The 12577-nt window shown below is 31.2% G+C and overlaps 2 protein-coding genes across 2 annotated transcripts; both read right to left on the reverse strand.

Moving 5' to 3' along the window:
* Window positions 4055-5198, reverse strand: LOC109353596. The gene is made up of 2 exons (XM_019595928.1): window positions 4345-5198; window positions 4055-4187 (listed from the first exon to the last, which is right to left on the reverse strand). Exons 1-2 carry the CDS (start codon window positions 5021-5023, stop codon window positions 4177-4179), a joined length of 690 nt encoding a protein of 229 aa, XP_019451473.1. The 5' UTR covers window positions 5024-5198; the 3' UTR covers window positions 4055-4176.
* Window positions 9998-12465, reverse strand: LOC109353802 (THO complex subunit 4B-like). The gene is made up of 4 exons (XM_019596164.1): window positions 12367-12465; window positions 10692-10948; window positions 10463-10555; window positions 9998-10238 (listed from the first exon to the last, which is right to left on the reverse strand). The coding sequence occupies exons 1-4, from the start codon at window positions 12463-12465 to the stop codon at window positions 9998-10000; spliced, it is 690 nt and encodes a 229-aa protein (XP_019451709.1).

The following is a 12577-nucleotide window of genomic DNA, read 5'->3' on the forward strand; positions in this document are numbered from 1 at the left end:
CTTCATCCAAGTTCACTATTCAAGAGAGTCGTACTTGTTCTTATTTCGTAACAATAAACTAAATAAGCACCGTGTTGCGAGTCAACATTAAAAAATGGAAAATTTTGTTACAAAATAAAGAAATATAAATATGAGTAAGTTTGTGGGCTCCATTTAAAAACGGAAATAAAGTTGCAACATTGGAAGTGATTTTGGCTTGAGTTGCTGAAGTTGTTGGCAAGTATAAATAAATATAAAATAATCAGTATGACTCATTTAAAAACGAAAAATGTGTTGCACTATTACGGATGCTCTATTGACACTTGGGATAAGTTTGGTTGAGATTAATTTCACTAAAAATAGTTCTTACGGTTCGGTTCAAAAATAAAAATAATATATAATCTTAACTTTGGGCAATCAAATTATGTAATAATAAATTGATACCATTAACCAAAACACACTCATACTTTAGAATTGTCCTTTCACATATATTATATAAAGATACAATGTATCTAAAAAACCAGGTATTAATTATGTTTATTTAGAGCTTAATAGCTCATTCATAATGTACCTTAATCATGCAACAACACACACATAGATACAAGCAAAAAACAATGAAGAAAAAAGTGGTGAGAAAAAGTTAAGATTAAAGCCATTATTTATTCTTTGATTCTGACTTGTTATGATTCTTGAACATGGGAGTGGGGTTAGAAAGAGGGTACCTTTCGGTCATGACCCACTAGACAAATATTCACGGGCAAATGCATCACTTGTTGTTTACTATAAAACCCATAAAAGTAGCTACACTCTCTCTTTTACCCAAAATTGTTTTTTTGGTTTCCACATGTATCTTCACACCGGAGGCAACTCTGTCCGAACCGGGAACATCCACAGGTACATGAGATTAACTCTCCCAGCAGACATTTTTCTCATTCACAAGATTCGAACCGGAAACTTTATTTAAGGTAAGGATAACAATGAGATGAAACATATATCAGTAATGGTTTCTCATACTCATACTATTGCGAGTACTCATGCCGGTATGCATGGGTACTCAATAAATTTTTAAATTTAAATATATATATATATATATAAATTTTATAATAATATATATATATAAAATATTTATTACATGAATAATAAAATCTACCTACATATTAAAAATATCATTTTATTTTAATCACTAAAATTCATTATGAAATAGATAATATATAATTATAAAATAATAAAAAAGTACAATATATATAATATTTAATTAAAAATGAATTAATAAATATGTGGGTACCTACGATACGGGTATTATAGTACACGTTCTTAACCATATTCTATTTTTGTAGGTACTTGTTACGGGTATTTTAACAGGTATCCATAGAACGAGTATTTTTATTATTCCTACTTGTAAACGTATTTTATGATTCTCAAATATTTTATTTCTTTTCATCTCCTTTCGAAATTCAGTTCACAAATGGACTCTGAGTTTAGTGGTCGAAAGATAGGACAAAAAAAACATGACAAGAGACAATGTTGGATTAATATATGTCTCATTCACTGCCTTGTAATTAAAGAGAGGAAACAAATAAATAGCCATGGCTCTTGGAGAATTCTTTGGTTGTCCTTTAATTTAAACAGCTGCATTTACATGGTATGGAAGATTGGGACCATTTCATCACTCAAATAAATTACTAAAAAATAATAAGTACAATGTCACATTCATTAGAAGAACAAAAAATGTCACAATACATGAGTACCCCATCTAATAAAATTTACAAAAGCAAATGTTTAATTATTCCTAAGATTTGAATTACCCACTTTAAGGTTATATTGAAATTGTTGGAATAATTAGAAGATTGTTATGATACTTTAGAAGTTTCTATATCTGATTAGGATAAATATAAAATTATCGAACCACATAATGTATTTATCCTCTTGATTTTATTTTCCTTAAATTAAAAGATTCATATATGTGGGAGTCATAAGGTGCTGTGATAGTGAAAAGGGAAGGCTTAAAGGAATGAAGTGCAGGAGTTTGGAGGTTGAGGATGGAGTCACCCACAACAAAATACTAACATACTAACGATTACCGATAAAAAATGATTCATGTATGTACCCTTGTTGATGATACAATTAGTAACCCCTCTCTTTTCTTAAAATTATCACAACCAAAAGATCATATTCTCTTGTAATTTAGTCTTTGTTAATAAACTCATTTGCACTTTTAAGTGCTTAATAACATTCACTAATGATTCCTTTATTATATAAGATAAGAGTATCAAAGGTGCATGAGTTGAATCACATGGTTTATATTATTTTCACCATTCTCATTCAGATGTTTGCATTAGTTTAGATTCCTCAATTATGATTCTTTGTCGTAGGACATCGAAGTATAAATAAAATGAAGGAATTGACCATATCTATCTAATTTGAAGTCTTTAGAATGTAAGTCATGTCAACTTGGTAAGCATGTTCGAACTTCATTTTTATAGGTAGCTCATAATTAGTCGAATTCTCCTTTTGGTTTAGTCATTCAATGCCTTGGGTTCTAATCATGTCGATTTTATTTAGTGTATATGTACTTTATTGTTTTAATTAATGATTTTTAGAAAATGTAATTGGATTTATTTAATAAAAGATTGTCTAAATTTATTTACTATTATTCAAAAAAATTGGCATGAGATTCAAACTGAATTTGCTAAACCAATTTGAGTTTTAGAAAGTAACAATGTAAAAGAATTTTTTTTTTTTTTTTTTGCACAATTTAATAACTTTATGATCATATAACTCATCAATCTACTTGCCCTCACAAACCTTAAAAAAGGCATTGTTGAACTAAAACATTGTCACATTATTGAAACTACAAGAACACTTTTACTAAATGTAAGAACACTTGTTTGTTTTGAATAACAAAGTATCCTATTCTCTATTGTGTCCAAGTGATATAATCATTTTAAGGTTTGTTTACGAGTTTTTTATTTTACTTGTTTTGTGTATGACTTATCTCTAGGTCGAGATAAGTTGTCAACCCGTATAATCAAATTCATATTTCTCGGACAATTTTTCCATCCAAAAGGATTATCAGTGGTCGCATAACCGAAAATCGAGTGTTACAATCCTTCTACTCATTGGTTCTATATCTCACTCGATATCATATTCTTTAAGGATACTCCTTACTTTAGTACTTTTGTGGCCTTAGAATCCACATCTCATGAACTACCTCTTCCTCTTATTGTGTCACCAAACTCCTCATCCTACTATTGTTTACCAACATGATAGACAATGTTACATTAATGAATGTCTCATTCATTGCCTTGAAAAGAGATGAAACCAATAAATAGCAATAACTTTTAGAGAAATTCTTTCAATGTGCTATGGAAGATTGGGACCATCTCATCACTCCAAAGTAAATTAATAAAAATATTATAATTACAATGTCAGATTAAGTAGTAGAAGAAGAACCAACGAGCGTTAGTTCAAGTGGTACATACTTGATTTCCCTTAAGCAAAGTTTCGGGTTCGAGTCTTGTGGATTGAAAAAATGTCCACTGGGAGAGTTAGCCCCACGTATCTGTGGATGTTCTCGACTCGGACAGGATTGCCTCTAGTGTGAAAATACCTGTAGGAAACCAAAAAAGTAGTAGAAGAAGAAGAAAAATATTATGGTGTATAAGTCTCCAACATAATAAAGTATGGAAGAGTAAATGTTTATAGTTCTATTATACAAGAAAAGAAAAGGAGATACTATTTTCAATATTTGAATTCATAATTTATATATATTTATATAGTGATTGTATATAAATTTTTACGTTAGTATAAATATTAATTTCACTATTTATGAAAATATTGTCCCACATTTATCTTTGGTACAATGAAGGTATGTTTGTGACTTGGTTTTTGGAGGGAAAAGAAGGAAAGAAGAAGGCTTGGAAGTCTTAAAATATATTTATGAGATGGTTCTCGAACCTTCCTTTTTCTTTCTTTCTCATCCGAAATAAAACTCGTAAGTAGACTATGAGAGTATAATGCACAACTGATTTACTAGTAGATTAAACTAAAACTGCACCTAGAACAACTAAAAAGAGGAGAAAACAAATTTCCATAACAAAAAAGTGGAATTCATTACAATGTAATTACAAAGATTAAAAGATGAAGAGAAATTAAGAACTCTTTAATTGACTAACATAACTCATTGTTAGATTGTTTTCACTTTTCTTCTGATGAATGTGTCAAAGAAAGTAAGGGAAGTGCTTCACTTTCTATTTTCTTCTCAACAACTACACAGGTGGAAACGAAACGTCTTAAAGAGAGTGGCATGGTCGTGACTCAGCCAGTAAAGATTATTCCATGCCATTCAGAATTCTTGCAAGCTACGCAAACAACATGAACCATCACCATTTTTTCTCTCATTATGGTCTTCTTGTAATTTTCTCCTAAGCTTTTCTTCTGCTTCTTGCAAGAACTTGAATTTAGGAGGAGGTGATGACTTCATTCTATTGAATTCTGCATCAGTTTTTGACTCAAAAAGAGGGTTGAATCCATGGTTATAAGGACTAATAGGAGTGAAAAAAGTTGGAGATGCATTTGGTGTCAAATAAGGTGTTTCCACTACTAAAAAATCACTTAAACTTTTACCCTTTGAACCCTTTCTAGATTTTCCATCTTCAGATTCTAAATCTTCTTTTGATTCTTCTACTATTGTGAACAAGAATCTTGGAGGACCTAACATAAACTCAGCATCAATAATATCTTCACCAAAGGGTTTGAAAATAAATTCTTTGCTATTTTGTGATGATTCTTCTACTTCACTTTCTTCATGAACATGTTGTGAAGTGAAACATGTTTTTGATGTTGTTGTAGTTGATGATGTTCTTTTCCAACAAAACATGTAGAAAAGCTCTTTCATTGGGTTACCATAATCACTTTCAATATCTCTATTGATTATTATTTTCTTCTTCCACCATAACAAATAGTAAACTTCAGCTACTAAAGCCAATAAAAGACAACAAAAAACAATGCTTAAACCAAGACCTATACTACTCAAAGATTTCATCTTTCTCCCTCAAATCTCATTGAAGAAAAAAAAGCACTTCCTAGAATAATCAATTAATGACTCAAAAGTGATTAATATCTAAGGATTCTTATGCTTTGAATGCAAGGAGTGAAAAATGTAGAAACTCTTTTTGACTTGAACTCAATGTAAAGATTGAAGTTACAAAATGTGAAGCCTCAAAGAACACTAAAAAGCTAAAGGGTTCAAACAAAAAGCTCTATATCTATCTCTCTCTATGTATATATCATGAAAGCAACACTTGCAAATTATAGGTATGAGCTCATAAGACTTTAGCTTTAACTAACCCCACAAAATATTAATCACTAAACACCCTGTATGTTATGGATTAGTCCCATTATTATTGGACATTTCGATAATGATATGTTGTTTCAAATTGTGTCTCAAATCATGTTTTTTTTTTTGTTTCTCATATGTATCCTCGCACTGGAGACAATTTTGTCTGAGCCAGGAATATCCACGGTATGTGAGGCTAACTCTCCTACTGGGTATTATTTTCACCCACAATACTCGAACCCGATATCTTGCTTAAATGGAATCAAGCATGTAATACTTGAACCAAAACTCGTGGTCTCAAAACATGTTCTGAACCAATGAAATCATATTATGTCAATTAAAAAATTAAATTCATTATTTTTTCTTTCTATTTTTACTTTAATATCATTAGTCTATATACACGGTTTGAGTCAAAGAATCCTCATAAATTATTATTACCTATGAGAAAGAAAGATCCCTTAAACCATAAACCACTTGGGGAGGTGCACAAAAACCAGGAGCAATAAAATAAGTATAGTGTACAGGTCAGAGAGGCTCAGCATTCACCTATCTGGCTTATGGTTGGAGGGTCACGTCCTTCGATAGAAGGTCACATGCCATAAAAAAACAAATGGAAAATGGTATCTCAATATTCACATATTTTATATTAACCTATTTCTTTATAAACTATTTAAAATATATATGGGAGAACAATATTTATTACTATATAAATTATATACTTTAAAAAAATTAGTTCCAAAAAATGTTATAATTTATATGATGATAAAATTTGAGATTTTGCTAACCAGGAAAGACAATGGAATTAAAATATAAAAAATAGAATAAATTATATATTTTTATTATAATTTATACACATAAACTTTTTTTATTTTCACTCACAAGTACACATTAATAAATGAGTGTAATATATACACATTATCAGTAAAAAAAAATTATATATAATTAATGCATTATTTATTATTAATTTATATTATTTTTTCTGAAAAGTCAATAATAATTAAATATGAATAATAAATAACATAATTATAGTGTATAAAACTTTTATAGTATATGTGTATACATTATTTTCTTATGTAAGATCCATCAAATAAGGGAATATAACTCAAGTTTTTTGGTTTTTTACAAGTATCCTCATACTGGAGACAATCATGTCCGAGCTGAGAGCATCCACAGGTACGTGGGACTAACTCTCTCAGCAGACATTTTTTTCATCCACAAGAATCGAACCCAAGACCTTACTTAAGGAGAATCATGTATCATTTGAACCAACATCCATTGGTATAATAAGTCAAGTTGGTACACTGGGTTATGTCCCTGACAATTTAGGAGGGACAATGATTTCATATGGGAAAGTTAGCTACAATGCTTTCTGAATTTAAAATTTTAATCATCATTTTTGTTGAATTTTGTCTTTCATCATTTTTGTTTTGACTGAGAATATAATTTCAAAATGAAGCAAAATTGTTGTTACGTTGCACCCTTTCAAACCATTAATATATCAACATATCCAAATGCAACAACTAGATATATGGTCAGAGAAATTATAATTCAGAACACCTACGTTTGTATTACCTTATCTCATATGATAGGCTCCTAAATTAATATTACAAGAAGGGCTTCAAAGTTGTAGGATGTTTGTTCGATTTTTTGTATTATTAATGGTATTTATCACCTTTTCTAGTAATAAATTAATCATTTTCGGAGTTTGGGGTTGTTCCTCCCAATAAATGTAACTCGTAGGAATTAAACTCTCGACCTTGGGATCTAACGGGATTTATACCACTAGATTAATGTTTTGTTAATAGTTCAATCTAGTTAGAAGGATTTTATATTGTTTTATTTTTATTAAATATTGCTAATAGCAGTGTTAGTATATTCGAAGTGATCATCGTGCAACGTTGACCCCAAATAAATAAATACATGGCATAAGAATAGATAGAAGATAAAGAAAAATTGTTAACAAAGTTTGGTGAATTGTGTTTATATTTCTATGAGCACTGAACTACTACTAAAATATTATTAAAGAATAATGCTTACAATCTCTAACCGACTTATGAGTCTAATTGTCCAAGTGTTTCTAGTTGGTGATTATAATAGGTATGATGATAATATTAGAGTTGGATAATGGACTCCACAATAATGCCAAGATAATTGAAGAAGACAAGTTGGATATTGTTTAAGTTTGTGTTTAAATTTTTCTTCAAACAATAGTTTTTCAATTGAGCCTGATGTTAGTTGCTCTTGGACCCATTTTAGTTGTAGAATATTTTTAGTAGGTTAGTTTGTTTCAAATGGTTATTTTAGTTAACCTAACCACCAAGTCTTTACTACATATAGGTAGTTCCTTTTTTATTCTTGTAACTTTGATCAATTCCCTTCGAATAAAATCATCATTCATTTTCTATTATACTTCTCTTAATGGGATACCATCTATTTAATATGGTATCAGAGCAGTGTAACTCATCTTGTAGCAAAAAGTGCAGATTTTAGATCCTCTTCCACTTAAAGTTCTTGCTGATTTCCTTTCTGCTTGATTTTGATACATTCTGCCACTACCTCTTCCTCTATTATTTCTGAATGGTATTAGAGTATTATCTTATTTAAGATTTAATTAGTTTTGTTTATTTTGTTAGTTATTGTTCGGATCATTATTATCTTATTGTTTGTAACGGTTTTGGCCTATATGATAAATTATTTGGACTGACTCATTTTTGAGTTTGACTAATCTTTATCCTATACTTTTAGACGATGGCATAGTGATTTCATCCTTCGTAACATATTCGCTCACTATTCCACTATTAAGATATTGAAAATTCGGAACTCTGATTATTCATCTCCCTTTGTTCGGCTACGTTCTCGTTATTATTCATTCATTTTTTCTCAACCTCATAATTCCATTTACATTAAAAATTCCAAATAAACAAACACTAACATACTCCAATACAATATTTCACTTTCTTTCTTTATTTATATATATGTCAAATGACAATTTTCATATTGACAATTATTTCAATAATGTATTTTTCTGTTATTAATAAATTATGTTAGTAGCGACTTGTTTTCTTATCGACATTCATTTCGATGGTGATTATATAAATACGTTCTATTTCCAACAATGTTCATTCTAGTGGAACTTTTTTCTCCCACTAAAGAATTATATTAGTTGTGACTATTTTCACATTGATGTTCCTTTCAATGTTGATTATATAAGCAAATTTTACAATTCATAACATCTTACAATGATGTTTATGGAGTACATATAATTATTTGATTATTTTTAGTTTGGAAAAAATCATTTGTAGCAAACTTAAAGCTTACTAAGGTTTAGCTTGAGGGGGTGTGTTAGATATATTTGTATTGATAAAACATTATATTATCTAGAATTTAGTTACATTTTGTTGGACCAAAGTGCGACTGGAGAGCCTCTAACCACCAGAGAGTTTCATTGTTAACAAAGTATAAGAAAAGTGAAGAGTCACAAGTGAAACATTACATCTTGAACTACATTAGTTGCATGGACTTTTCTACTTATAATTTTTTCATTCCTCTTCTTATATCCAATATGAAACTTCACACTTAAATAAACTCAACAATTTCTTCCTCAAATGTGGGCACCACACTTTCCGGTATGCTCTCTTGGAACAATCATGCATTCATGTTGTATGAATTACACTTTTAAGTAATAAAACGTGTGATATTTGATTGCACATTTGCATATGAATTTGTACATAAAAGATTGATTTGGCAGCATAAATATTAAGAGATAAGCTTCATAGTGCATATAAGAGTGAGTGTTTTTCGTCTTTGGGTTGGGCCTTAGGTAAAATATTTTTTCATATGGATTTTGAATTATAGAAAAACAAAATAAAATCGAGCTTTTCCATCCAACAAGCTAGGAGTCTAAGGGTCACTTCACTTGATAAAGTTGTGGCTTGTGGGAGATAAGGGAACTGTCTCATAGTGAGTCTCACACCATATCCCATGGCCTTATGATTAGTCGAGAAATATATATTTAACTTAAAATTCAATTCTTAAATATTTTTCTGACTAATCACAATGTCATGACATGGAGTGACACTCATTATGGGACAACATATGTACATACTCGGGACATGAAATATGAATGTCCAGGTTCTAATGCCAACGTTTTGGATGAAATACTTGAATCTCTATTTTCTTATTTAGTCTAACCTTGCGAGGTTCAATATATCTAATTAGACAATAATGTATCTCCTAGTTAATAATTTTCTACAAAAATATTTCTAAAACTAAACAAAACAGTACACATATCATATTTTTACCTGCCGGAAGAAATAAGTTATCTCCTGGTACGAAGAGATACTTTATTCTCATCTAATAAATGGCAATGTTTACCTACTTACTATTTCAATATCTAATCAACATGTCATGGAAATTTTGATTCTTTAGTCTTTAAGATTACCCATGGACAATCTTTATATAGTGCATAGGGGCTTGAAGGTTGAAGCAATGAGATGCAAAATCAGTAGAATGTTTTGAATCTAAAATGTACAAATAGCACACTGATATATGCAGTAGGAGTAAAGTCTTGGACTAAAATTGTAAATCAGAACCACAGACACATTTACCATAATCCTGTACTTAGTGTTTCTGACCTATTTACTCAGAATATGAGTCATTTACTAGCTATCAAGCATGGCCTCACTTTTCATTTTCTTTGTTTTTTATCTGCATAGCTTGTGAGTGATACCTTTCCAAGTCATCGTCAAGATCTCTAGCAGATACCTTTCCGGCATGACCCTTCACTTGTCCACTGCCCTTTGAAAGGCGCCGATATCTCTCCAAGTCTTCATCGAGATCTCTAGCGGATACCTTTCTGGTAAGAGCTTTCCCTTCTCCAGGCCCCCTTGAAAGACGGCCATGTGCAAAGCCATTGTGGAACCTGCTACCATCAAAGGTGAAAAAATAATATGAAACTTTCAATTAATAATGAAGAGAAGATACTTAAGAAAATAGACATGGAGGATGAAACCTAACAACGAAAAAGCACAATACAGCATACCCAGGGTTAAATATTAGGGAAGGGAATCAAGACTCAATCCACATATATTCAATACCTCAGGCACAAAAGAACAATCATTTAGTAATATCCTCAGAATTTTATACCTTCTACGGCCATCATTTGGTATTGGTCCTAGTAAGCTACTTTGAAAAGGGGGCATAACATCAGGAGTTACCGAACCCGTAAATGAAGATAACCTGTGCAAAAGTTTAACAGAAGGTTATTGATATTCAAATGATACAATACATTCACAACTCAGAGTATATACATGAAGAAATTTATTGAATATATACTAAGAAGAATCTCATAAGATCAGGAATCAGAATTTCATACCTTACACGGCCATCATTTGGTATTGGTCCCAATAAGCTACTTTGAAAAGGAGGCATAACAGGAGGAGTAACTGAGCATGTTCCAACAAGCTCAATTTGCAATGTTTTCCCATCAAGCTTCATATTGTTGTATTTCTTTATGGCTGCTAAAGCATCAGAACGCCTCGCGAAGACAACTTCTGCCGTCCCTTTTGATTTCCCATTCTTGTCATAATGGATGCAGTATCTTTTCAAGTCACCCTCTTCAGAGAAGAGCAACTGGAAAGGAAGACAAGAGTGCATACTTCTTTACGTTATGCAACTTACCAAATTTTCAGGGTTACAAAAAAAACTTCAGAGATCAAAATAAAGTAAAAAGAAATACGACTTTGTGACCGGTCACTTGGGTGTAGCATTAGTGGTTAGGGTGAGTGGGTTTGGGTAGATGTCACAGTTTAAGATTGCAGTTATGGCCTTGATGCACCTCCCTCCCCAAAAAATTAGAGATGAGAGCCACCAAGTTCAATCTCAGGAACCAGATTGAAGGCGTTGTCAAAAAACTGATATTTAATAAACCAAACCGGGTGAAAATAATTTAACACTAGGCAAATCAGTGGCAACATGAAATACACCAAGATATAAGAGAAATGAAGTAAACTTCTAAACACCAATTCACAAACGTATATTATGAATAATGCAGAGAAACAGACATGCTACTTGCAGGAGCTACTGTGAACTCAACACTTGACATGGGAAGATATTTCTCAAGGACAAATTTGGGTGTTTACTAAAAAGTAAGCAGAATCAAAAGGATAAAATTTACACTTGACGTATGTATACCATTATTCTTATGAAAAAGATATACTAGCATCATGAAGTGTGCATCTTAATCTGTTCGTGAAATGGACATACCATTGTGTATTAATTTTCAATTGTTTGTGTGCTTTGTCAAAACTATTAAGGCTTGATCACTTATATAGAGGATTTAATGACTCCGTATTAATTAAAAACACATGTATGTAACTGAACATTGCTCGCTGAAAATGAGCTCATGTATAACACAACCCACAAACAGGGAAAATAGAACTTTAAAAAATACGACAACAACCAAGCCATACTCCCACTTTATAGGGTCGGATACATGGATCAAACAACATCATACTCTCCTATCACAAGTCATATATAGAGACAAACCATTAACATCTAAATTCTTCTACATGATTTTGCAAATAAATTTTCATGGTCTCCTCTTCCTCCCGTGATTAGCTTACCCTCCATCTGGTCTACTCTCCTTATTAGAACTTCAATAGGTCTTCTTAACACATACCTAAATCACATAAGGCAATATCCTATCATCTTTTCTACAATAGCTGCAAACTCAACTTGCTCTCTAATTCATTCATTTTTAATTATATATTATTTAGTGTACTTCGTCAATCACAAAGCATTCTTATATATTCCACATTGATTCTTTTCATTAGGTGTAAGGTGGCTCAACAATAAGGTTGTTGCTTAGTTACAATGATTTTACGGATTCAAATCCTTTAAAAAGTCACTCCACTTGCGGGATAAGGCTGCATATATTTACATCTAAGCGGAAGCCTCGACTACAACAACATCGCACTTGAGGTATAAAAAATTCCCATAAACATGAAAATAATAATTTAATTTCGTGGGTTGAGAAAAAATGATAATACCTTAATATCATAGTTCGTAACCTCAGAATGCAAGTTGGATATGTAAAGTACGGATTCATTATCAATCTCAGCATCAGCACCATTTCCATCAAAACCCATTTCTGGAACAATCAAATTCGGTTGCAACACTTTCCTTGACAATAATGCCCTTTCCTGATTCAAAAAAACACTAAGACCTTGTTTGGTTCATCAAGAATAATGATAATAATAA

This window comes from Lupinus angustifolius, chromosome LG08 (genome assembly GCF_001865875.1).
Source record: "Lupinus angustifolius cultivar Tanjil chromosome LG08, LupAngTanjil_v1.0, whole genome shotgun sequence".
NCBI classification, from domain to species: Eukaryota; Viridiplantae; Streptophyta; class Magnoliopsida; order Fabales; family Fabaceae; genus Lupinus; species Lupinus angustifolius.

Bases quoted from the DNA above. Each gene is read 5' to 3' on its own strand.
- LOC109353802 (XM_019596164.1), bottom strand. From the start codon at position 12,465: ATGGGTTTTGATGGAAATGGTGCTGATGCTGAGATTGATAATGAATCC. The intron at 10,949-12,366 runs GTATTATCATTT...CTTCCTTTCCAG, and splicing joins TTACGAACTATGATATTAAG to TTGCTCTTCTCTGAAGAGGG. The intron at 10,239-10,462 runs GTATAAAATTCT...TGATGGTAGCAG, and splicing joins CCAAATGATGGCCGTAGAAG to GTTCCACAATGGCTTTGCAC.
- LOC109353596 (XM_019595928.1), bottom strand. From the start codon at position 5,023: ATGAAATCTTTGAGTAGTATAGGTCTTGGTTTAAGCATTGTTTTTTGT.